The 26,870-nt window shown below is 42.1% G+C and overlaps 2 protein-coding genes across 6 annotated transcripts in view; one reads left to right on the forward strand and one right to left on the reverse strand.

The window, feature by feature from the left end:
* Positions 1-18,487, reverse strand: part of Anln (anillin actin binding protein) — a 57,456-nt gene extending 38,969 nt beyond the window's left edge. Inside the window, exons 1-7 of one of the 4 annotated variants that reach the window (XM_021232076.2) lie at positions 18,274-18,487; positions 11,430-11,583; positions 9,329-9,640; positions 6,729-7,114; positions 4,859-5,081; positions 1,168-1,358; positions 95-202 (exon numbers count right to left, since the gene is read on the reverse strand). In XM_021232076.2, the coding sequence (XP_021087735.1) occupies positions 95-202; positions 1,168-1,358; positions 4,859-5,081; positions 6,729-7,114; positions 9,329-9,640; positions 11,430-11,583; positions 18,274-18,291 (1,392 nt within the window). In that variant the 5' untranslated portion in view covers positions 18,292-18,487. Of the gene's footprint in view, positions 1-94; positions 203-1,167; positions 1,359-4,858; positions 5,082-6,728; positions 7,115-9,328; positions 9,641-11,429; positions 11,584-13,113; positions 13,184-18,273 lie in introns of those variants that run through there. The other 3 variants (XM_013119353.3, XM_040729774.1, XM_040729776.1) reach the window with 3 other exon arrangements.
* Kiaa0895 (KIAA0895 ortholog) overlaps positions 18,241-26,870 on the forward strand; it is a 50,276-nt gene continuing 41,646 nt past the window's right edge. Inside the window, exons 1-2 of one of the 2 annotated variants that reach the window (XM_021232115.2) lie at positions 18,241-18,360; positions 20,847-20,916. In XM_021232115.2, the coding sequence (XP_021087774.2) occupies positions 18,244-18,360; positions 20,847-20,916 (187 nt within the window). In that variant the 5' untranslated portion in view covers positions 18,241-18,243. The remainder of the gene's footprint in view (positions 18,361-20,846; positions 20,917-26,870) is intronic. The other variant, XM_040729777.1, reaches the window with a different exon arrangement.

The following is a 26,870-nucleotide window of genomic DNA, read 5'->3' on the forward strand; positions in this document are numbered from 1 at the left end:
CAGTCTAGGCAAGACTGAGAGACCAACCACCCTCTCAAAACTAAAAAATTGAAAATTACTTTAGCACATCAGTGACATTTCTTGTTCACATTACCTGGTGGGCTTCTAGTTGCTTGTTTCTTGACTTTTCATCCTTTTCTGCACTCCATAAATTGCTCTTGTCAAATCGACCACGGAGACATGCTAGCTCTTTTTCACGTTCCTACACCCATGAAATAAGTCAGTATTCTACACAAGACATCAACAGCATTTAACAATATTCAAATTCTTAAAAGCTAGATATGGCAGCATACAATTGTGATCCCAGCACTTGGGAGGTGGAGGCAGTAGGGGCAGTTCAAAAATCATCTTCAGCTACAGGCTACATTGAGATCAGCTTGAAATCAATAAGGCCTTAGGCAAAAAAAAAGATTAAAAAATACCTTTTCTTGCCAAGTGGTGGTGGCGCACATCTATAATCCCAGCACTTGGGAGGCAGCAGCAGTTGGATCTCTGTGAATTCGAGGCCAGCCTGGTCTACAGAGTGAGTTCCAGGACAGTCAGAGTTACAAAAAGAAACCCGGTCTCAAAAACAAACAAACAAAAAACAAAACAAAACCCAATTTTCTTGTATTCAGTTATAAAATATAAAGATTCACAGCACATGTTGAAGATGATATATTTTTTCGTTGTCCAGTTTGCAGCAAGAGGTACAGAGAAGCAAAGTGCTGTTGGCCAAAGGCAGGGTTAGTGGTTAAACCTGTATTCCTAGCACATGGAAGCTGAGGAAGAAGGACTGCTGAGAACACAGGGCTAGCCTGGGCTGCCCAGTGAGATCCAAGGCAGCCTAGGCTACAGAATGAGATATGTCTTGTAACTAGAACATGTCCTCAAAAGGATTCTCTTTACTCAGTCAAAGAGACTCAATATTTGGTCTGGAAAGATGGCCCAGTGGGTAAGAGCACTGGCTGCTTTTGCAGAGAACCCAGGTTCAGTACTAAGAGTCCAAAGGAGGCTTGCAACCATTTGTAATTCTAGTTCTAGAGGATCTGCTGCCCTCTTCTGGTCTCTGCAGCCACTGCATGCATGTGATACACCCTCACACTTAGAATAAATACATGTTTTTTTAAAAAGAAGTCTTGTATTTATCTTAGGTTCCATGCTGAGGACATGTAGTAAGTGCCTTACCTGTTTGAGCTGCTGTGCTACATGGGTAGTTGATGAACATGTGTTTTGCTTGAATAATCTTTCCTGAATGGCCTTTGTATTTGGAGTGATATTAGGGGTTCTGGTTGATGCTCTAAAAGCTGGACTTTCTTTGCTGTGTTCTTGACAGCGCTCTCCGAAGCGTTCCAGAAAAGGCTTAATCCCTTTTCCTCCTATAAAAACACAGTTTTGAAATCTATTCAAAATAACTAACAATTATCATTTCCAAGGGAAAAATTCTAAAACCCATTAGTTATCAAATACTTTGCTTCTAGGAATAATCATTCACAAAAAGAAATTAAAATTGTTCAAAGAATCTACTAAAAATGTGTTCTACATTTTATCTTTATTATTTTAAATTATGTGTACACATGTGTGTCTCTGTGTGGGTGCCCATTAGTACAGGAACAACACAGGCCAGGTGTCAAATCCCCTGGAGCTGGAGTTATAGGCAGTCTTGAGCTGCCTGACATGGGTGCTGAGAACAGAACTCAGGTCCTCTGAAAGAAAAGTACATATCCTCTTAACTGATAAGCCATCTCTTCAGCCATTATGTCCTAAAATATATAGGGTTTAGTAATTAAAAGGGGGGGGCAGCAAACTGGCTTAGCAGGTTAAAGTGCTTGCCACAAAACCCTGAGAACCTGCATTGATTCCCCAGAGCCCCAATAAAATCAATAGATTTAGTGGTTCACATCGTACTCCTGGACTCAGTACTCTATGGTTAAATGGGAGGGGGAGAAATGGCTGGAAACTCAACAGCATAGGAGAGAAATAACAAGAGCCTCCCTCAAAATAACAAGGTGGAAAGCAACTCCAGACAGCTGTCCTCTGACATTCATGCAGGCCTTTGAATATGAACATAAACTATTGCTTTTAACAAATTATGAGTTATGCAACTAATGGTCTTAAAAGAGTGCTATTTGAAATAGTATAAAGTACTTTTGTAGTAGGGCAAATGGTATATATATATGCACACACACACACCCCTATATCTATCTCCACCTCTGTCAAAAGATTGTATTATGTAAAGCAGAGTTAATTATAGGATGTTGGCAACACTTTCCTGTGAGGGACATGACAGTAAGTAGGGATTTTGTGGCCCTATGGAGTCTTTCACATATTCAGTTCTGCAGTAAAGACTGAAAGGAGCCACAGGAAAATATATAAACAGATGTGGCTATTATAGTAAACTTTATTTGAAAAGGAAAAGAAATAACAAACAGCAGAATTCAACATATAATCTCAGTTTGAGGACTATGTATCATTTATCACCACTTCAAGTATATATATCAAACTAGAGTTTAATACAAAGAAACATTAAATTGAATATCTGAGGTCCTGGTAATGTAATGCTGACTATATCTACCAATAAATGAATAATCTGAAGACTGCTTCATGCCTAAGTCTTAAGTCTTTAGAAAACAAGAAAAAAGAGAGAGCTAGTCTGTGGGGTTGGAGAGGTGGCTCAGCAGTCAAGAGCACTTGTTGCTCTTGCTGAAGAGCTGGGCTCAATTCATTGCATCTACATAGTGGCTCACAACCATCCAGAATTCCAGCTCCTGGGGACCTGAAGCGCTCCAATTACTTTGTTGGGCATCAAGCACACAAATTAGGTAAAATAACATACACATAGCAGAAAACAAATAAATCTTTTAAAAATAAAATATTTTTTTAGTATTTTAAAAGCCAGGAGTACTATAGATTAAACCCAGAGCCTGTGAATGCCTGGCAAGTGTTTTACCACTGGGCCCTACCTCGTTTCCAATTCTCATTTAGTACATCTAGGAATTGACTGTGGCTTTCTGTTTACCCTACTCTCGTCTCCACCTATGACATGAACTATGCACTGTAGGAAGAATGTGTTTTCAGGAGGTAGACACAGGCTGGGGTGTGGCAGTTAGTAGAGTATGTGCTTAACGGACACGAAGCCGCCACGTTTGATCCCAGCACTGCACAAACTGGGTATGGTGGTGCATGTCTGTAATCCCAACACTGGGACCTGGAGGTAAGAAAAGTCCGAAGTCATCCTGAGCTAGAGTAAGCCAGGGGCACATAAGATCAAATGAGACGCACTTAAAAGAGAAGGCGGTGGGTGCATGGGAATACGGCTCAACGAGTAAGAGAGTCTGCCCTGCAAGCATGAGGGCCTGACTTTGAACCCTTAGACCCGTGTGAGGAGGGGAACAAAACAAACAGGCATGGCTGCACGTGTTTGTAACCCTAACCTTGGAAGGTAGAGATATATGGCTCCGGGTACTCACAGGCTGGCTAGCCTAGTCAAATGGAGTTCCCAGTTTTCTGGAGGTTCTGTTTCAAGACAGTAAGACAAACAATGTCCTTCGCTCACTCCCACGTGTGCATACAGGCATTTCCACACACCCAGACATACGCCTTAAGCACACAGTTAGACACAGCTCACAGCAAATTCTGTCACTATGCATTTTATGCTAACTTTTTCAGTCCTGTGTTTCTGAGTCAGTAATATGTGAAGCACACCAGAAGATATGTCACAAGATCAATATAGCATTTTATGGAACATCATCTTACTACGATAAGAAATACACAACTTCATTTATATATACAAAGTATATACATATGCAAATATAATGGAAATGCAGTACTCTATATGCACATTAGCTCTTCTCTATTGCTTGTTGGTGGTGAAGCAGAGACAAGTAGATCTTAAGAGCTCAATGCCCCCCCAACATAGCCAAGGTAAGACTAGATTTATTCTAGTCAGAGTAAAGACTAGAAAGCAGTCATACTTAGTCATAAGATTGGTTCTCCACTGTTTCCCTAAAATATAGGTTCTCATTGTATGTGTTTTACTGAATCAAAAAACAGAAAAAGAAAAAAAAAGGTAGCCTGATCATCCTGTTTAAACTGTTGCAACATAACAGATTAAATACTTTTACCAATGCTGGGCGTTGGTGGCGCACGCCTTTAATCCCAGCACTTGGGAGGCAGAGGCAGGCAGATCTCTGTGAGTTCGAGGCCAGCCTGGTCTACAAGAGCTAGTTCCAGGACAGCCTCCAAAGCCACACAGAGAAACCCTGTCTCGAAAAACCAAAATAAATAAATAAATAAATAAATAAATAAATAAATAAATAAATAAATAAATGCTTTTACCAGCAAAGGGCCAGTGTTCACTAATGAATATGCTTTCAATCAGAGCCCAATAAGAAAGTTGGGCCTACAGCCTCCAAAACAATACAGAGAAACCCTGTCTCGTAAAAACCAAAAATAAAAATAAAAAAATAAAAAAGAAAGAAGTTGGGCCTAGGGGACACAAAGCTTTTTTTAATTCAGTAGATGGGAAGATAGAGATGAAAATGTCAAGGTCATCTTTGATACAAAGCAACTCCAGCCCCAGCTGGAGTACATAAGATACTCTCTCAAAGAGAAAAACAGGAAAGAAGGGAGGAAGGAATAAAGAAGAAGGCTCTCATCTAGCACTCTACAGTTCACAAGAGGAATTTAATCTGGGAACTAGGCATGATGATAGAAGTCTAATCCCTGACCCTGGAGACTATGGGGAATCTCAACATGGAGACCAGCCTGGGCTACTGTAAGTCCCAGGCCAGCCTGAGATACATAGGAAGACCTTGACTCAAAACCTGAAAACAGTAAGTGACCATTAAATAAAATGCTGAATGCGAGCATACGTAACCTGGCGTTGCAGGCTTGTCCCTGGGTTGGGACTGCAGACAAACTTCCCTGTTTGCCTCCTCTTTGGACTGAAGTGCCTGGGGTAAAGCTGGTTTCTCCCTGGGCTTCAATGCCTCTGTTCTCAGAGGACTAACACTTTTGTGAAGTAGCTCAGGATTTTGTGCCTCACAGTTCTTAGTACTGGGGATGAGTATAGCAGATTTCACGGGGGAAGATGGCGCTTTCTGAAACATGACAACACATAGGGTAAATACGTCACAGTGTAGATACCACAAAGCAGTTCAAGTTTCACTTCCTTGGTAGCCATTATACAAAACTTACCAAAAGCATTATTCTTTTGCTCTCATTTAACATGATTTTTTTATCAACTTATAAAATGCTGTTATTTAAACTATAGGTCATTTAGTCTTACAATATATTGACATCTAAGTAGTTATCAGGGGTAGGGTCACTCCCAGTTTTATAATAAAAAAATTCTCAAATTATTGTGCTAGTAGTTTTATTAAACTTTTAAATTATGTTCTATCAAAATATTATTTTATATGTATTTTTAACTAAGTATCAATTCAATAAGATATGAATTGAGTATTCCTGACTAAAAGCACTTGGTTATCAGAATTGGAAATTTCTTTTAAAATACTTACAATCGAGGGTATCATTGAGATGGGACCCAAGTTTAAACACATAATTCAATTCTGATACATACATACATACATATCTTAGACATTGCCTGGAAGCAATTTTAAATTATCTTTTAAAAAAAATTATTTCAGGCTGGCAGTGGCGGCATACGCCTTTAATCCCAGCATTTGGGAGGCAGAGGCAGGTGGATCTCTGAGTTAAGGCCAACCTGGTCTAACAGAGTGAGTTCTAGGACACTGAGGGCTACAAAGAGAAACCCTGTCTCAAAACCCCCCCCAAAAAAAATTTCAGCCAAGAAGTGTGGGAATACAGCTCAGTGACTCGGTATTTGCTCAACATGCAGGAAGCCTTGAATTCAATTCCCAGTACCACAAGTAACAAAATGCATGAAGCAGTTTCTCGAGGAACTTTCTACTTGTAGCACTCAGTGAGCACTCAGAAGGCTTCATTCAGATTTTTGAATCATTTCCGATTTTGAATTTTTGACATTAGGGATGTCTAAATACTACAAGTATCATGGACTTGAAAGTTGATTATAAAAAATAGCTAAATTCAGCCAAGAACTATGCTAAGTATTTTATGCAAATTAGCTTATTATTCTAATAACCCTGCTCCCATATTTTATGCAACAAGGAAAAATAAGGCTTTACATAAGTAGCTTGTACAAAGTAACATCTCTCACTATGTCTCAGAGCTGGGATTGAAGGTAGGTCTAAGTCCAAAACCTGTCTACACTAATGGGTCATCATCAGCAATACTATCAACATTCTTTTTCTTTTCCTTTTTTTTAACTACTGAGGTAATATTACATGCATAAAGTAAAGTTTCAAAAACTTCAAACGGTTACAGAGAAAGTGTTTTTGCTGACATTGTCTGTCAATGTGCCTTCCTTGGAGGCAACGACAAATACAGGTTCGTACTCTCAGTCCAGAAATATTCAGTATCTTATATTTATACATACTTACAAAGGTGCTGTAATAAAGGGATTATTTTTACTTTTCCCCCAAATAGCAAAAATGAGGCCCCATCATATTCGTTATTATATACTTTGAATTTTTAAAATTTAGTTACCTTAGATTAACATAATTTCAGTCAGGTTAATTTATCTTAGATAATTACCAAGTTTATGTTTTTTGTTTTTTATAAAACATTCTAAAAACATATAAATATGCTGCACATAAACTACTTTTATAACAAAAGTTTCAAAAGATCAAAATGGTATTACTCACCAGAGAGCTGGACGCTGAGGCTTTAAGCAATGGTCCTTCGACAGCACTTGATGATGGGGCTTTACTGACAGAGGCCTTGCCATCCCTTTGGGAACAGCATGTAGTTTCCTGCTGAACACTGCTACTATTGATGCTAGCAGATGCTCCACTTGCCGAGGAAGATTTGGATAAACAAGTGGTACCAGGCTGTTCTTGTACACTATTTTGCTTTGTAGATGAGTAGCTTACATCATCTTCCCAGGAGCAAATTGTCGCAGCAAGGTTGGCCAGACGGCCCCTTCTTCCAACTGGGGTAGCTGAGGCATTTGACAGGGGTGGCTTGGTAGGTGAAGCAGCCTTTTCCTCAGATGGCATTGGTGAGAAGTGTGAGCTTTCCGATACATCATCTGAAAATGTTTTCAGAAAAATCAAAAGCCATATTCAACAGCTATTCTTACGTACAGAATTTTAAAATGAGATTGATTGTATTCATGAAATTACATTACTTAAATGGTACTTAATCCAAACTGAAACACTCTTAACACACACGTTTTACAGTTTTTTTTTTTGGTAGATTATAGATGCTGTAAGACACTACTCCAGGGCTGCATGCTGCGGTGATAACTCAGTGGATAAAATGCCTGTAACTCAAGCATGGGAAGCTGATTGTGAACCCTCACAAGCTAGGTCAAGGCACACGTATGTATCATATAAAAAAAATCTAATTTAAAGGTACTACTGCATTATCTCACAGTTAATTCATGGAGTTATACATAATCCTGAGCAGTGGATCAGTGTTTATCCCTCGAATACTAACAGACATTGTTGTGTCCATAGCACAAAGAGGGATGCTCTCTCAGCCTGGACTCTTAGGGGAGTGCCTGGACCCTACCCTGAGTGAAATGACAGACTCTAGATATCCCCTATATGGAAGGAATTGGCAATAGGGTGGGAGGCTGGGGGGGGGGTGATGGGGATGCGGGAGGAGGGGAGGGAGAGTGGAACTGGGATTGACATGTAAAACAAGCTATTTAAAATTAAAATAATAATAAAAAAAAGTGCATCCTACAGAAACCTTTTATTCTAAAGAATGAAATGGACCAATGACACAACACAAAGCTTTAGTACAACAGAGAGGCCCTATATCTACACATCCAATACAGCAAGCACTCACCACATGTGGTCAGAGCTCTGAAATGTGGCCAGGGAAACTAAGAAACGGAACCCTATTTTAATTAATTTAAACAAAACAGTTACTTAGTGACTATTTGGATAGCATTTGTATTTCATTTGGAGACAAATCACAATAGCAATATTAAAAAAGCATGAATATAAATAAGGGAACCAAGGTTTGGGGCACATCATGTTCTACATATACAATCAAGAGAAGAGACCACCCCTCCTTACTCTCTTCTGTTCAAGCTTCTATAACCCGGCCTGAAATTTTAATTCTACCCTTCTAACACCTCAGGAATCTTGTTTCAAAAGATTCGTCCTCCTTACAAACTCTTTTCAGCACACAAATACTTGCTGAAATAAGTTCATTCTTCTTAAAATGGGCTGATAAAATGACTCTGTGGATATACATCAACAGTTCTCAAGATGTGGGTTTCTCTGTGTAGCTTTCTAGACCAGGCTGGCCTTGAACACACAGAGATCCGCCTACCTCTGCCTCCCAAGTGCTAGGATTAAAGGCTTATGCCACCATTGACCAGCAACATGGCAGCTTTCAACAGTCCCAGGGGATCTGACACTCTCCTCTGGGTTCAACAAGTGCCAGTCATCTATGTGGTGTGCACTCACACGCATATAAAACTCATAATTTTTATAGTAAAAATGAAGTTTATCAATTTATTCATATTGCTTCATCTTAGTTCTGGCTATGCACCCTAATTAAAGGGTTTTATAATCTAGAGACAAAAGTACACCTTGTGCTCCCCATACTTCTGAGATGCTAATCCAAAATTTTTCCTATCTATATTTTCTCTGGATCTCAGTTCCTTTTAAAGTATGATATGGGTATTTCAGGAAGCCATTTCAAGTATTTTACCTAACAAGCAGGAGATGAATAAAGTTAGTCATGACAAAAATAACACTGGTACATAACTGCTAACTTGCCTGCATATAGGTTCAATCACTTATCTCTTTCCAGAATTATAGCCTAAGAATACACTTTACCGTTCAACATACTGGGAGTGGGGATATTTTGTTTTGACATCTTTTCTCCTATCAAACAGCACCCCACACCTTAGTGATACATGACTGAAGAAACAGCTGAGGGTCGGTACTTTTTCACTGCAAACAGGAAGTAATCTGTTATTAGGTTGTTTCTGTACTAGTTCAAGAACCTCAATACCTGCTTCAATGAGAATGTTTCATTCTCATTCACTGTGCCTATGGATATACCCCTAGTATACAAATTATCTACAAGCAAAGAATATACATACAGATAAAATAAAAGCACTCATCTTTCATGCCACTCCAGGCTGGCCTTAAATTTATAATCCTCCTGCATCAGCCTCCCCGGTGCTAGGATTACAAACATGTAGCACCACTTTCAGCTCCAGGCTGAATCTTACCAAAAGAAATTCAGGGACCAACCCACCCTTTTCATTTAATACCTGCTATATCACTATCCCAATGGCGCCGTTGCTCAGCAAGTTTTTGCATTCGTGTTTTAACTGAGGAGGCAGCAGATGCTTCTGATCTTGAGTTCAGCCCTCTGTCCAAGTGGAGCAGCGATGGTGGGGCAGCCACAGAATCCCTGCTGGCAGCTGATGCTCGGGGCTGTGCCTGGGGGGGTGTGGGCCTTGGAGAACAAGGTTCTGCAGCAGGTGACTCAACAGGTTCTTTATTTTCTACGTCCAAAACTTCGACTTCAGTTTTGTCAGAGCATTGCTTTTTTGATGGTGATGGTTTTGTACAAGATTTCTCTAGATCCAAACAAAAATACATACTGAAACCTCTGCAGTTTCACGACCTGAAAAACTAGAGGTTGGCAGTTAATACGGGGTCAAATTTCTCTAATACTTTCACTACTTTTGCTGTAAGAAAAAGGCAAAAACCTCTGTTCACTAACTTCAAAATAAGACAAAAAAAAACTTTGTTTAGGTGAACATATCATTTTTCTATTAAAAACCTCAATGAAAATAAATTTAAATATTTCCCAGATGTATACATAAGATGTGATGTAGTTTTAAGACAGCAAGACATAAACAGCACATATACAAGAATAACTAACTACTCTGATTTTGTTTTTGTTTTTTGGTTTTTTCAAGGCAGGGTTTCTCTGTGACTTTGGAGGCTGTCCTGGAACTCACTCTGTAGACCAGACTGGTCTTAAACTCACAAAGATCCACCTGCCTCTGCCTCCCAGTGCTGGGATTAAAGGCGTGGGCCACCAACGCCCGGCAAGAATTTCATAGCTTAATCACCTTATTTTAAGGAATGAAAAATCATGCTTGTAGAAATTAAGTTGTTTCTTTCTTTCTTAAACAACCTTTCATGGACAATAACTAAAGGAAAGCAGAAGAGCCCCTGACTGAGGCTTGGAAGAAGAGAGGACTCTGAAGGCAACTGAACTATCTGTTCTATACCAAACAAAATCATTACAAATACTTAACATCTCATAATTTAAACTTCTATGAACACCTAGAAAGTGAAAAATCTTAAAGACATCGTTTAAAATAAGGCATTTCACTTCTACCCAAGAACTGTTCTCACCGTCCTCTTGAAATGAGTGTGCGTAGGTGTATGTGCGCGTGTGTGTGCGCTTCTTTGTGGCACAGGTGAGTGCAGGTGAAGTCAGAGGTGACATGCGTGTCTTCCCCCATGAGCCCATCATATCACCTTATAACACAAAGCAAGGTTTCTCTCTTGAAGTCAGAGCTCGTCAATTCAGCTAGTCTAGATCTCCAGCTTGCCATGACAACCCTGTTCCCACCTCCTGTGTCCTTGCCATGCCCCAGAATTCACATGGCTGCTGGGAATTCAAATTCCAGGCCTTACAATTGGATATCAAGTATTTTATCCACTGAGCCATCTTTCCAGGCCAGAACATTAACATTTTAAACAAGAATGAAAGGCCAGTGAGATGGTTCAGTAGGTAAACATGCAACAAGCACATTCCTGGTAACCTGAGTGTGTTCCCCACAAGAAAGGTGAAGAGAGAAAACCAAGTCTATGGAGTTGGCCTCCACACATGCACCAGGGCACACTTGGACTTGCCCACACATACAATATATCCTTTTAAACAAACAAAAAACAGGGAGGTGCCCACTGGAAAGACGGTTCAGTGGCTAAGGTCACTCTGCTTTTCCTTCCATAGGACCCCACACCCACATGGCAGCTAACAACGGTCTACAACTCCAGCTCCAGGGGTTTCAGTGCCTTCTTCTGGCCTCCACAGGCACTGCACATGTGCTGCACAGACATACGTCATACACATAAAATAAAGATATGTAAATCTAAAAAAGGTTTTACATTTTTTAAAGAACATGAATTTCATAGACAGCCAGCTTCACTGGCTTTCTAACCAAGTTCTCTATTCTGGCTTCTGGTGATCTGAGACCTGATTTAACCTTGGAAGATTCAGAAGGCTGTTCTTGCCCCAGAGGATGCTGTATTTGTCTCCCAAAGACCAGTTCTTTTATAAGCGTAATGAAATGTTTGGGGCTATGTCCTTCAAAATCCATCTATTTTTACTTTCCCATAGTCTTTTACCTTCACCCCCTGATAGGGGCTGCTGATTACTTGCTTCTGAAAGTGGTTCTCTGCCTCTCTTGGCATGTAGTGCAGACCTTGCTGCTGCTGTGGGTCTCTCAGCCATTTTTCTCTGAAGATTCTCTCTTCTGGCACGGGTTCGTTCAAGCAATTTCTATATTATACCAGTGTTAAAACACAAGGTTAGCCAAAGGTTCACAAAACCTTAGACGTCTTCTAAAACCAACAAATGTTATATAGGATAACAGTCAAACACTTCAAAGGTAAAATCCCAAGAAATCGAACCAAATACCCCCGCATCAAGATTACCAGATTCAATATAAATATTTATAAGCAGTGTGTGAAGATACCTACATAAGATTTTAAATGCTGCAAGTTTTCTGTTCCAATCAAAAGGTATAATCTGTTATTGGGGTGATAGCTCAGTGGAGAAAGTGCCTGTCATGCAAGCATAAGGACCTAATTTCAAACCCCCAGTACCCACATAAAGCTAAGCATGGCAGCATATATCAGGAACGACTGGGGAGGGGCAGGGGCAGGAGGATTCCTGAAACTCAGTCTAACTGATCAGTGAGTCAGGTTGGGTGAAAAGTCTTGTCTCAAACATAAGGTAGACAAAGACTGAGGAAGAAGCACGTCCAAACCTTGCCTCCATGTGTAAACACACATACATCCGTACACATCCACGCACATACACAAACAAAGGAAATCTGCATCACTGCACACACAGCCACAAAAGCATATATACGAAGGAAATCTGCATCACCATCCTTGAATCTGGGCTGGCTGGCCAGGCCTTGTGATTTGCTTTTGTTGTGCTAGGTTTTCAGAATCCCAGAGACTAACCCAAGGAGTCGACACTTCTGATGCAAAAGCAAAAGGTTTCTTTTATTGTTCAAGCTAGTCAACTTGGATCTCTTTCCATGGTGGAGGAAATGAGATGCCAACCAGTCAAAAAGAGAAGCTTTTAAAGGGGCAGACCATAAGGTTGAAGGCCACAAATTTCAGTTTCCATGGTTACTTAAGGTCATACAAAGGACAGAGTAAAGCAATAACTATATTTTAAGCAAGATACAATTAAATAAGACAAGACAGGGCACTGAGTTGCAGGGTTACAGGGTCATAGGGTCTGTCAGTTATCCCCTGGGCAGAGGGATCTTTACAACCTTAGGACCAGCAATTAGCAGACATAGGACCCAATTTGACCCAAGTGGTGGAGGGTCACTTCCCCTTCTCTGAGAGCGGGGCTCAGGTGACATTCCCAGTCATTAGAAGTTCCCTTTTCAGGGCCTAAGTTTTTAAACCTTTATTAATTTTAATTTTTGGTCCCTCACTTTGACTAATTAAATATGCAGAAGTAACACACTATGTGATTTTCAATGCTAAGTCCCAAAAGTCTTGCAGTTTCTGCACTCCCTTTCTTGGACTGGCACTGAAGGGACTCTAGGCCACTGGAGCATGTGGCTCTGGCAGGTCTTGTCCTCCCTCATTCCCTCTGCCTTGCTAAAAACCATTAGATTACATCTTAGAGCTAGCCCCCAAGGTCTATTCCCTTGTCTGGCCACTTCCTCCTCCTAAGGCTGACTACCAACTCCAGGAATCAGAAGCCTCCTTCAGTTCATCAAATTAACATGCCCAACCAAAATTAAACTACTCATCCCCAAAACAATGGGGTTTCCCTTACCTTTATAAACAACCATTTGCCTGTGTGCCACATCTGTCTACTCTATCCAGAGGCCATTCTTGGTCACAGACCCCTTCTTCTCTAAGAATGAGGCCTGCAAGGGCATCTGCTGCTGTTTTCTGCCTGAGTCAGAAAACAGCTGCTTTAACTTTTCTTCCCCACTTAATAAAGGATCTCTCTGTGAAAACAGGTGTTTGGATGTGGCTTGTGGGTCTCCTTCGGGCACATCATTTGAAAAGTTCAACCCAGCTCCAGATATTTTTCCATAACACTAAGAAACCCTACATGACTTAAGGCAAAACCAACAGATGAACAGCCAATTGTGCCCAATACAAACTCCCGCTCCACTGAATAAGAAAGTGACTGCAGGAGTGGAGGAGAGGGAGGGAATACGGTGAGATTGCTCCATAGGTTAAAGCACATGCTGCAAAGCTTGACAATAGAATTCTGCTTTCTGAGTTCCACACATGTGCCTGACACACATGCACTACCACACCCCCATACAAGTAGATAAATGTAATTTTGTTTGTTTACACCTAAATATGCACACATGCATCCACCTAAGTGCCCAAAGAGGCCAGAAGAAGCAGTTGTGAGTTGCTCAATGTAGGTGCTGGGAACAGAACTCCAGAAAAGCAGCCTCCTTTAACTACTGAGTATATGTCTGCAGGTATGTGAACAGCATGCATGCCTGTGCCCATGGAAGTCAGAAGAGGACATTCACCCTTGGAACTGGGAGTTCCAAGTCCTCTGCAAGAGCCAACATGTGCTCTTCCCCACCATTAAAATAAAATTTAACAGAAAGTAGCTGCTGTTTAAGTCAGTCTGCTAGACAGAAAATAGTCCCTCAAAAATGCTTGTGTTCTTTGACCTGCCAGTGTTACCATACAGCAAAAAGAATGTTGCTAATGTGATTGAGGTGTAAACATCATCCTGGGTTATCTGGTTCTTAGTTACAGTGGAGAAAAGGAAGCAGAAAGATCAGTCATGAGAGACGATGACAGAAGCCGATGTCAGAATGCTGAGAATGAAGCTTTGAACATGGCAAAGGTGCCAGAAGTCAAGGTGTGCAGAAAGGATCTAGAAGCTGGAAAGGGCTAGGAAATAGATTTTCTCCTAAGAGCTTCAGAAGGAATGAAATCTTACCCACAATTGACTCTGACTTGATAAAACCCACTTTAGACCTCTAACCTAGAGAACTGAAAAATATTAAGTGTTTAAGCCACTAATTTTTTTTCAGACAGGGTCTCCTAGAACAGTCTGGCTTTAAACCCACAAGAGATGCTCAAGCCTCTGCCTCCTAAGTGCTGGGATTAAAGGTGTACAACATAAAGCCCAGCTTAAGCTTCAAAACTAATAGTTACTCAGATCTGAAGTTGTGACAAGCAGCAAAAATGATCCAAATAGGAAGTTTTACATAACACACGTCACAAGGAGAAAAATGTTAATTTTGTGTTTTATTTTATTTATTTATTTATTTATGCTTTACGAGACAGGGTTTCTCTGTATTGTTTTGGAGGCTGTCAGTCCAGCCTGGCCTCGAACTCACAGAGATCCACCTGCCTCTGCCTCCCGAGTGCTGGGATTAAAGGCGTGCACCACCACCACCGCCTGGCTTCAAAACCTTCATCACCTAAAGAAACCTCCTTCAACCAACTCAAAAGTAATCAGACTACAGCCAGGCGTAGGTGGTGCACACCTTTAATCCCAGCACTCAGGAGGCAGAGGCAGGCGAACCTCAGCGACTTTGAGGCCAGCTTGGTCTAATCGAGTTCCAGGATAGCCAGGGCTGTTACACTGAGAAACCCTGTTTTGAACATCCCCCACTCCCAGTGACCAGACTGCTATACAAATTCATAATGGTTTGATAATCTCTTTTGATAAAATATATCACTCTGAAAAAGCTAAACTACCCTAACTATATGCAACCATTGACATGCCCAACATTCCATTCCCTGCAGTCAGTACTTGAGTCAGCACAGATTCAGTTGCCATGAGCAATGAATGGTTCACAGCAGAAGAATGTCAATTTGCCATTCAAATACACACAAGTGCTCTATTGTTTGCAATGGAGCCAAAACTCAGATGATAAAAGATCATTTAAAATACTCTAATTAGCAAAATAAGGCTAATAAGTGACAAAGACTTTTTTATTGAATAAATGTGTCCTCTAAATTACATAAATGTAAGTGCTCAGTATTTTAAGTAGACCTTCCTTATATTGCATCATTTAAGTATAAAATATTTTCCTTCCAAAAAGAAAAAAAAATCCCAGTTACAGGGATAGGGTGAAGGACATAAAAAGGAAAGCAGTAGGAGAGAGGGATGAATTAAAACAAGGCAAAACGATACGTATGTATGCAATGTTGTAATGAAACCCACTGCTCAGAATGCTATGTTAATTTTGGGCAGGGTACTGTACACCTATAATCCTATCACTCTGGGGATGCAGACAGGAGGATCAGGACTTTAACGCCAGCCTTGTCTACATAGCAAGTTACAGAAAGCTGGAGATCAGCATGGGGTACACAAAATCCTACCTCAAATGGGGTGTCGGGATGTAGCTCAGTCTTAGAGGCCCTATGTTCAATCTCTAATACCAAAACCAAAACTTCTGATACGTTAATTCAACAAAACACGTTTAAATACATTTCAGGTTGGAGAAAACATCTCTGAATAGAAGACAGTCCATTTAGAGCCCACACATTCTGGAGGGAAACACACTTAACAGGTAAGTGCATGTGATTTGGCAATGACACTCTGGAGATCAGCTTGAAAACTGGAAGCTAATGTAGGCCTATACAGCAGAAAAAGCAGGTAAAGCGAGAACATGCTGACATAAGGGCAGCAGGGAGAACGAAAGCCCAAAGAAAAGAATATTTACCAGGGCTGTAGCATTTAAACAAGAGTTAGTAAGTGAATTAGGCCCTAATGTCCTGCTATTAGTTTTTTTCTGTGTTATGACAGCATTGGTAAGGAATCACCCTGGGAGAACTTTTTAAAAATAATTTCTCAAATAATTTTCTGTGTTGTCATGGTTCTGAGTAAGACATTTATTGAGAAAGTCATTTATACTGACATTCAGTACTTTTTAGACAAAAAAACTATCAGAAATTCATTTCACAGTACAAAACTGTTATGAATGCTATCGTTGAGCACCTAGTAGTTGGAACTCACTCACAGTGTCCTCATTACCAATTAAGGAAAAGATGTCAGAGCTGTGATTCCAACTGCAACGGTCTAGCTTTTCAATAATATAAACTACCAGTTAAGGCATGCACATTTCCAAATATATTTTGAAATGACCCAAACAGGAAGACTTTTTTTATTTGAGTTTTATACTAGTTTCAAAAGGCATTTTTAAGTAAAAATATAAATTTCAACCAACTTTCCAAAGTATTTTGTTCTTGTCAATTACTAATAACATATAGCATTATTCAAAATAATTTTATTATTGTATCAATACAGAATGTCATTTTAATGTCAATATAATCTAGAATTGTGGTAATTTTTACTGACATGCAAGTTTTAAGAATAAATATGTTTTCAATAAAAAAATTCAAACTCATAAGCAAACAAATATATACTTCAAGACAAGGTTTCTCTGTGTAGCTCTGGAACTTGCTCTGTAGAACAGTCTGGCTTGAACTCAGAGATCCCTCTGCCTCTGCCTCCTGAGTGCTGGGATTAAAGGTGTGTGCCACACCTTTAAAGTTTTTCAAAGATATTTGGTGTACAGTCATCCAATTCTCTAAAGCTGCTACAAAGTATATCCTGGGTGTTTCTACTTGTACTTTTTTCTATTCATTTATTTTTTTTATGTGTATGGATGTTTAGTCTTCATTTATTTATGCCTGGATACCACACAAGTATCTATCTGGTGCCTGTGGTGGCCAGAAGAAGGCGTTGGATCTCCTGAGACTGAGTTACAGGCTGTTGAGACTAGAGTAACTGCTGGGATTTGAATCTGGAAGAACACCCAGTGTTCTTAACAGCTGAGACATCTCTCCAGCCGGCTTCTAGAATTTTTAAAGTCAACAAAGTGTTATTTCCCTCAAGATAACTGAGAACTTCAAACCTGGGAAAAGCCTAACTGCCATGTCAAAGCCTTTACTTGTTGAAGCCCTTAGTATCTTGGGCTTAGCTTAGGGATCTAACTACTAAGTACACTACCTAAATTAAATTACTACTATCTTCTATCATTGCAAAACTCACAACACAGTCTTGAAATATGCACAACAGCTTAAAGAAAGAGAAATAAAGAAAAAGAGGAACTGTCTTGGAATAAAGAGTGGGCAAGCGGCAGCAGGAAATTCCTTAATGTCAGTGCACAGCTGCAACATGAAACTAAAACTAGAGATAACTGATAGGGTCAACAACGTAATCTAGACCCTATTTCCAAGGAAGAGATGAGGAGGGTCTCGTTGGAATGATATGCTACATAAACGCTGAGCAGTATCTAGCCTTACATCACACGCTAGTAATTTTGGTTTATACAAATTTAATGCATGCTAATTCTGTGCATGAGATTTCTAAAGCTGGCAGAGCAGTGTCGTCTGAAGGAACTCGAGGCTGAAGCACCTGCTCACTTGGACTTGGCTGATTTCATCTCAGGATTCTTAAGTGCACACAGCTCCTCCGGGCCGGTGAAGCCCTTTATCACCTCCCATCAGATTCCAGGCACAGAGTACGAGTGTCATTGGGCAGACTCCACCCTGCCAACCATTCCAGCTTTCCGGCCGGCCGGCAGGGCCGGTCCCATCAGGCCCCAAGCCGCACTCTCCCGGGAGAAGGCAGGGTCAAGCCGGAGCAGCCCGCCGCTCACACCTAGTGCCAGCCTCGGGAGGTGGGGCAAGGCCAGCCTCGGCGACACGGAGTTCGGGGCGAGTTCGGGGCTAGCGTGGGGGTGTTGAGGCCCTGTCTTGCCTGCCTTACCCCCTCCCCACCCCCACCCCCACCCGTTTCCTCTGGAACAGCCAGAGCCACGGGCGGAGCGGCGGAGCCGGGGAGGCTGCGACCCCGCGGCGGGCGCCCGGGTGCACGCTCGCGGTGCGCACGCGCCGCGCTGCCTGCCGGTGGGCCGCAGGCTGACAGCGGGCGCGGGCGGGGGAGGGGGGGTCCGCAGGGGTCATGGTTCACAGCTCCCGCAGAGTCTCTCACCTCTGTAAACGGGTCCATCGCCCCAAGCCTCACGTGTGGACGACGCGACGGTGGGTCCGGTGGCTCAAACTGAGGAAAAGGAAAGAAGTGAGTGCGGGCTCGGCGCAGCTCCTGGACGAAGGCCGGAGGCCGGGCGGCGGGCTCTCCCACACCCAGTCGGTTCTGCCCTCAGCGCCCAGGGTCTGTCGGCTACCACGGCCGTTCAAATTTGAATTTCAGCGCCCCGGACGGCGCGCATGCGCGCGGGGCGGGCGGGCGGGCGGGGCCGGGCCGAGTGCGTCTCCGCCCCGGAGCCTGGGTCACGTGACGCGGCGGCGCTCGGCCCTGTCTCGAGCTGCCGGCCTCCTCCCTTGCCGTCGTGGCTGGGGACGCTCCTGCCGTTGAACTGCCTAAGAGAGCGCCTGCCGCCACGCACGCACCCCCGCATGCCCTGGCAGGTCCTTCCGTGGTCCCGTCAGCTCCCGCCGCCCTGCCTTCTTCCTCGGTGGGCCTTACGAACCCAGTGCGGGTCCCGCTGGCCCTTGGGCCCAGTGTAATTTGTCTCCTGCTACCAGAAGAGGCATTGGACTGCAAGCTTGACCCTCCTGAGAGGCCACTCTGGTGGGTCCCCACACTCGCATCCAGTGACTGGTTCTTTGTCCTTGGGAAAACGAGATAACAGTAATAGACCGTGCGACAAGTTCATTCACAGGCCCTTCTGTCTCAGACCCCAGCCAACTACCAAATGTCAGCACTGAGAACACTTGAGAAAGCCTTCTAATTCAGTTTTCCACATTTGAGAGAAGGGACGATTGAAAAGCCCCTATTTAATAAAAGTTCCCGTTTACCAGCCAGTAAGCAGGACAGAAACTACTTCCCCAGTATCTCTTAATTTGATTTTCTTTTTCCTCTTCCTGGAGATCCTTAGTGTCTATCCTTTGACCTTCAGACCCAGGCTTTCCAAAAAGCAGTGTCTAAGAAAACAGGGCTGTCAAAACCCTGGTGGTAGAACTGTTTGCTTTTATACTCAAAAAGGTTGAGAAAGCACTCAAACCCGCGTGCTCTGTGTGCCCAGGTTGGTGCTGGGAGCCCTAACGTCCCTAGGAGAGTGTGTTAAAACAAAAGACATTAACAAGGCCTGTGGCGAGTTCATGTGTGTTAAATGGATGCACGACAGGATCGAGTGTGCTTTCCTTATTCTGCAGGAAATCGCTGTGAACATGTTGAAGGGTCAAGTCCAGAGTCAGAAAGCTAAAGAAAAATAGGAAGCTTGGAACCAGCAACGGGGCTCATGCTATAAAGCCACCTGCTGCCAAACCTAGGGACCTGAATTCTAGACCCAGAACCAGTTCCAGCAAATTGTCCTTCAACCTGCACACACACAGTAAATAGATAAATGTAAAACACACACACACACAAATCTATAGATAACAGAAATAGTAAACTTTCTCAATTTTTTGTAGCTGGGGTAAAAAATGAGAGCTTTGTCTAAGTGTGTTGTATATGGGGTTTGTTAGAATATAAGTTAAGTGTGCTACCCGTGAACCCAAAGGAAAGGATGCCTGAATCTTTTTCAAGTTCTAACAGTAAAGGGGTGTGTGTAGGTGGGGTGTGGCTGTGTATGTCAGTCGTGGGAATGAGTCATTGGAAATTTATGTAGCCGTTGTGCCTTCTGGCTGTTGCCTCTGATCCTTGGTTTCATGATAAACAACAGTTTGATTCTAGTCAGCTTGAATAAAGCAGTATAGCTACTCTAAACTTGTGGTTTCTCTCCTTACAAATCCTGAAGCACTGGCCTTTGATTATGTCTTAATTGTCGTGGCAGTAGGGATAGCAGCTCCCACCAGCACAATATAGTTCCCATGTATGAAGCAACTGGTATATGCCAGAAGCCATGCTACTAATTCAAGGCCACCCCCCTATACTGCTGCAGTTCCCTCCTAATATGTCTGTGTGAATTTATAGCTCATGTCAGTTCACTTTTATGCTTATAACCTGGAATAAATTTCTTTCATTAAAAAAAAACAAACATCATTGCTGCCTGAGGTGGTAACACATACTATCTCAGCACTTAAGAGAAGGATGCAGAAAAATCAGGAGTTCAAGGCCAACCTCATCTAAGAAAAAGAAAAGAAAAAATACATACATCCATCATTATATTCATTTGAGATAGAGAGATGGCTCAGCAATGGAGAGCATTGACTGTTCTTCCAAAGGACTCAGGTTCAATTCCCAGCACCCAAATGGTGGCTGTTTACCATCTGTAACTCCAGTCCCTGGTGTCCAGTTCTTCCTTCAGCCTCTAAGGACACCAGGTATGTACATGATACACAGGAATACATGCACACAGAACATCCATACACATAAAAATCTTTTTAAAAAGAAGGATCTCAAGCAGAGTGTTACTCTTTCAAACTGTAGATAAAACTAATGGAGAGCTAAAAAACACACATATACACACACAAAAATGTGGTAGTGTTACCTTCATCAAGGACATGCCAAATATATGCATTTCCAGTTAATTTTTCAGAACCCACATACATTCTCACAACTGACAAAACTACACAGTAACTTGGATATTTGTATTTTTACAGAGAGAGAAAAGGCCAAGACCTGTCCAGAAGGTGGTGGCAAGAAGGATCAGACAGAAGTTCTCCACCTCAGGTTATTAGGCTGACTGGCCACTTCCTTTATATGTGTATTGTAATGAAGAAATAAGAACCACCAAAGGTTATTATCAAGTGGGGCATGATGACACAAGGTTGAGGCAGGATGACATCAGTGCTAGCCTTGGCTACATAGTGCGTTCCAAGCCAGCTTGGGTTACCTAGTAAGACCTTGTTTCAAAAACAAACAGTATTCTATATATAGGTGGGCATGGTAATGTGTGCTTATAATCCCAGCCACTTCAGATTTGAAGCCAGCCTTTGTCATTTAGTGAGATTCTGTCCTAAACTAACTAAAAATGGGTTTGGGTGTAGTTCAATGATAGAGTGCTTGTGTAGCATGTAGGAGAAGCACTGTGTACAACCTCTATTACTAGGGGTGGTAAGAAAGTATTACCAAGAATGAACTATGCTGTTAATTGCTTTTAGCATTATGTGGTCTTTTTGTAAGCATTTCGACGTCTCAAATGGGATAAACAGGGATTCAGGCGCTTGGGAGCCACAGAATACTGAGTGTTACAGCTCGGATGGAAAAGTATTCTGGCAATCGGGAGCCAATAAATACCATAGGTCACAGTAAGCATAGCAGCTCACAGCCCTGCTCCAGGGAAAGTTTTCCCCAGTGTATCAGCTCTGCTCCAGCAGGAGAAGGTTTCCCCAGTAAAGAGGTTTAACCTAGAGAGCAGAGTGGGAGTGTAACAACTCTGCTTCACCAAGGGAAGGTTTCTTGTAACAACTCTGCTTCACCAGGGGAAGGTTTCTCCAGTGAAAAGTGTTACAGCAAAGTGTTACAGCCCTGCTTCGCTCTGCCCAGGATCAGTCATCTCTGCTCTGGCGAAAGGTCTTCACTCAAAGCTCATTCAAGAGATTTATTGGGAAGAAAGAATCCAGGAGAGTGACTGCCCTCTGCCAGGATGACAGGGGAGAGCTGGGTAGCCAGACAGCCAGAAGCTAAACAGGCACAGGGTTTATTTAGGGAGATTTCCAGGGTGGGGACTGGTTAGATTTCAATCCCTGAGTTTAGGATGGCTATATCTCCTGCTCAGGGATTGGTTAGTTTTCTGCACAGTTTTAGGGTCAGATTTGGCTCTGGTTTCAGGACCAAAGCATGTTTCTTTCTCTGGTCCTTTTTAGCCTTTTGGCTCTAATATTAGGGCCAGGGTGTATTTCTTTCACTCATTCTGATTCCAGACCAAAGTATGTTTCTTTGAAACTGAATTCAGGGTATATATATATGTGTGTGTGTATGTGTATATCAATTACTTTTCCATACTCACATTTATTTCATAAGACTATTTTCATGAAACTTAACTTATAGTTTTATTCTTGGTGATTTGAGACAGACTGTGACCTCTGTCTGTCTCTGCCTCCTGCTGGGATTAAAGATCATCACTACTACTCTTAAATCAATACCCATATTCTTAAATGAGCATCAAAGATAAATTTCCCTTAAATTTTATTTAAGGAAATACATCAAGTTATTGTACTACATAGTCTTCTGCCATGTCAGAATTCACTCATTAAACCTTACAAATGCCAGAGTTCATTAAATCCATTTCACTTTCACCTATCATCAAGAGTCTGTCATCGTCCCAGTTGTGATAGTTCATCTTCTGCTGTGACAATACATCAAAAAATAGTTCTTTTGGGGATGGAGAGATGGCTCAGCAGTTAAGAGCACTGACTGGCTGCTCTTCCAGAGGTCCTGAGTTCCATCACCAGCAGCCACATGGTGGCTCACAACCATCTGTAATGAGATCTGGTGCCCTCTTCTGGTATGGATGAAAACAAAGCACTCATATACATAAAATAAACAAATAAATAAATATTAAAAATAGTTCTTTTGTTTATTTTTTGAGACGGCCTGTATATTGTTCTGGCTCTCTGGGATTGATTGTATAGATCATAGAGATCCTCCTGTCTCTGCCTCCCAAATGCTAGGACTAAAGTCATGCACCATCATGCCTGACCAAAATTTAGTAATTTTTAAAGAGATTTATTTCTTATAATTTTACAGACTGAGTAGTCTAAGATCCAGGATCCACAGTTAATGAAGGTCTTCTTGCAAAGCATATCCATAAAGGCAAGAAAAAACATATAAGACATGGTATTAAACTGGGGCTAGAGAGATAGCTTAATACTTAAGATCATGTGCTGCTCTTCCAGGGGATCTGGGTTCAGTCCCAGCACCCACATAGTGGTTCATGACCATCTATCATTCAAGCTTGAAGGGATATGACACCCTCTTTTGACCTCCCAGACTACCAAGTATATGTGATACACATACATGCAGGTACAACACTCATACACATAAAATAAACAAACCCCAAAAGAAGTTTTAATTAAAATGTGAATTAGCCATTCATCAGGATGCAGCCCCCAGTTGGCAAACACTGTTGCACTGGGGGCTAGGTTTTAGCACGTGTTTTTGAAGGGACACACTCAAACCAAATACCGCCTCCTCAGGCCCATCCACAGTTGTCACTGAGCCCTCAAGTGCCATTTTTCTGATGAGTTTTCAGAAAGCATGATCTCTACACAAGCTGATCCCAACATTCCTCAAACATTTACGTTGCGCTGTCTCCTCCCATCTACTCACTATATGATAGCACTTGGACTCCACTCAACACTTGAAAATGCCCCATCCCTACCTCAGAGTTGTTATTGTAGCGTGGGTTTGTTTTTGAGACAAGGTCGGGATACTCAGTAAGTTCTAGGCCAGCCCGGGCTGCAGAGCTGAGACCCTCCACACACATCAGAAAAGAAAAAAGGCTGGCAGGATGGCTCAGCAGGTGAAATGCTTGTGTGCACGCCTCTTGTGAGTGTGGTCACAGAAGTGAGAACCAACTCCACAAAGTTGTCTTTCACAAGTGTGCCTTAGCATGCATGTGCCCACTCATTATACAGACATACAAAGTAATACATTTTTAAAAATGTAATATTTTGAGATTGATATAAGAACATCATTTCCCCTCTCCCTTTCCTTCCTCCAACACCCACAAACACACACCTTTTGCTCTTTTTCAAATTTATGGCCTCTTTTTTTCTTGTTATTGCATACATATTTGTGCATATTTGTGTATATATGTATTTCTAAATACAACCTGCTCAGTCTCTATAATGTTACTTTTATGCATAGATTTTCAGGGCTGACCATTTGGTACTTGTGACAGTTTGAATGTAAGTGGTCCCCGTGAGCTCATAATGAGTGGAAGTATGAGGAGGTGTGGCTTTGTTGGAATAGGTATGGCCTTGTTGGAAGAAGTGTGTCACTGTGGAGGTGGACTTTGAAGTCTCATGTATGCTCAAGCCACACCCAGTTTCTCAGTTCACTTCCTGTTGCCTGTGGGTCAAGATGTAGAACTCTCAGCTCCTTCTCCAGCACCATGTCTGCCTGTGCACTGCCATGCTGCACCATGAAGATAATGGATTAAACCTCTGAAAACATCCCCAATTATATTTGTTCCTTCCTAAGAGTTGGGCAGTGGTAGCACACACATTTAATCCTAGGTCTAGGGAGGTCCAGGTGGGCAAATCTCGTGAATTTGAAAAACAAAACAAACAAACAAAAGACAAAACCCAAACAAATGAAAAAGGAGTTTGCTGTGGTCATGGTGTCTCTTCACAGCAATAGAAACCCTAAGACAGTACTGAACAGTCACTTTGTATACTATTGAAAGGGATACTCAAAGGCTTCACTTCTAATAATTTAGGAATAAAGGGACCAGACCCTCAGTCAGTCCCCTGCTTTAGCAGCCATGACAGGCTACAGAAAAGACACTAAGAAACTCTAGATTCCAGCCGGGCGGTGGTGGCGCACGCCTTTAATCCCAGCACTCGGGAGGCAGAGGCAGGCGAATCTCTGTGAGTTCGAGGCTGGGCTGGACTGACAGCCTCCAAAACAATACAGAGAAACCCTGTCTCGTAAAAACCAAAAAAAAAAAAAAAAAAAAAAAAAAAACAAACCTCTAGATCCCCTGGCATCCCAGAGCCTAGGGCCAAAACTGTACACAAAGAAACTCCAGACCCTCCCTAGCCTCCTAGTTGCTTAGTTCCTGGGAACTGTTTGACCACAAAAGAAACTCCAGGGGAGATCAAAACCTCCCCTGTAGTCTCTAGGATACAGTTCTGAAAACTGTTGGTATCTATGTACAACAGGCCACCTGCAAGTAACAAGACAGAGCCATAGAAACTACAGAATGTTCCCTCTCAGCCCTGACCAATGAAAATAATTGGTACACAGGTATTTCATGCCAAATTATGATTTTGAGAAATTCTCCTGATTGTCCCAAATGTCAACCAATCAGAAACCAACCCGAACCTACTGATATAATCCTGTAACTTTTGTCTTTAAAACCTAGCAGTAGACAGGGAACTTCACTCCCTCTGGAGGCTGCTGTGTCAGCTAGCCAGATGTGATCCCCGTCATGGTTGAATGGACAATTAAAACCTTGCTTTTGCAGTTTGGTGGGTCTGTCTTCCTGGTGGTCTCTGGAGATCTTTACAACTTGGGCACAACACTATTCCCAGACGAAGACTATTTCTCCTGCTGTTAGCATTCCTTAGTTGCCTTTAGTACTTTGTATAGGATTGAAGCCTCATGAGCTACCACCTCACTCAGATACATTAGCACGTCTATTGGTGTCATCTTTGTTCAACTCATGTTTAGACAGTCGTGTTGGGGAGACTTTATGGTTGTAGTTTCAGGCACAGTCTCACAGCAAACTATTCCTCTGGCTCTTCCAACCTTTCTGCTCACTCTTCTGCAGTGATCCCTGAGCCTTAGGTGCAGAAGTTGAGTTGAAGATGTATCAGTTGGGAATGGAGTCCACAACTCTGTATTTGATTGGCTGTGGTTTTCTGTAATGGTCACTGTTGCTAAGAGAAATTTCCTTGATGAGGGGTAAGGAATATACTTATCCGTGGGTATAAGGACAAATATTTAGAATGTAATTAGCAATTACGCTGACTTAGTAAAGTGATGATTGTAGAGTCTCCTCCACTATCCATGAATTCACTAGCCTTGGGTAGTTGGGGGAGTTGACTAGGTTTCCAGTTCCAGACATGATATCCTTCTCTGTTGAGCAAAGAGTTGTTGGTTACCTCAAGGTCATCATGCCATGCTGGTTGTTATTGTGGTTCATAGGTGTCATAGTGGGGTAGGTCTGTTGTTTGCTTCCCTCCTTTAAAAACTTGCATGGTACTTTGTGGTACCATGAAAACTAATACTTAGGGAGGAGGCATTAAGGTCAGTTACAGTTCAGGGGCCTCTGGGCCCTGCATCTCAAGTGAATGGTGTCTTCAACAATAAGGATTTACCTTCCACGTCTGGGGGACAATCATGGGCAATAGCAGTCACCTGTGATGTTTTGGGGGTCTCTTGGGAAGCCCTGACCAACAACTCATAATAGGGCAGGTCTCTGGCTCTTGGGGTAATAAAAATATTTTAATGTTAAAAAAAGAGTACTTGGGATATATTTATTGGCAGAATGATTGAGACTCTAGGTTTAATCTCCAGCACAATGAAAATAAGGTGTTTAGTTTAGCTCACAGTTTCAAGGGCTTATGATTGGTTGGCTCCATTTTGATGGCTAATGGTATATCATATTGGGAGATTATGGCAGAGCCAAACCACTCAGTCCAGTACTCTGAAGCAGAAAAGAATGAGGAAGTACCTGTGGTTCCACATTACTTCAAGGAAATCCTCCCAGTAACCTGAAGACAGGACCCTATCCCTTAAAGTTTTGCTGCTTCTGGAAAGTGACACGCAGGCCAAATCTTGGGGACTTATTCATACCACTGGACTACTTCCCCAAGCACTGCTTAACCTATTTTTAAAATATTTTACATTAGTTGCTGGGCATTGGTGGTTCACGCTTTAATCCCAGCACTCGGGAGGCAGAGGCAGGTGGATCTCTGTGAGTTCAAGGCCAGCCTGGTCTACAGAGCGAT

This window comes from Mesocricetus auratus, unplaced genomic scaffold, assembly GCF_017639785.1.
Source record: "Mesocricetus auratus isolate SY011 unplaced genomic scaffold, BCM_Maur_2.0 Super-Scaffold_100022, whole genome shotgun sequence".
NCBI classification, from domain to species: Eukaryota; Metazoa; Chordata; class Mammalia; order Rodentia; family Cricetidae; genus Mesocricetus; species Mesocricetus auratus.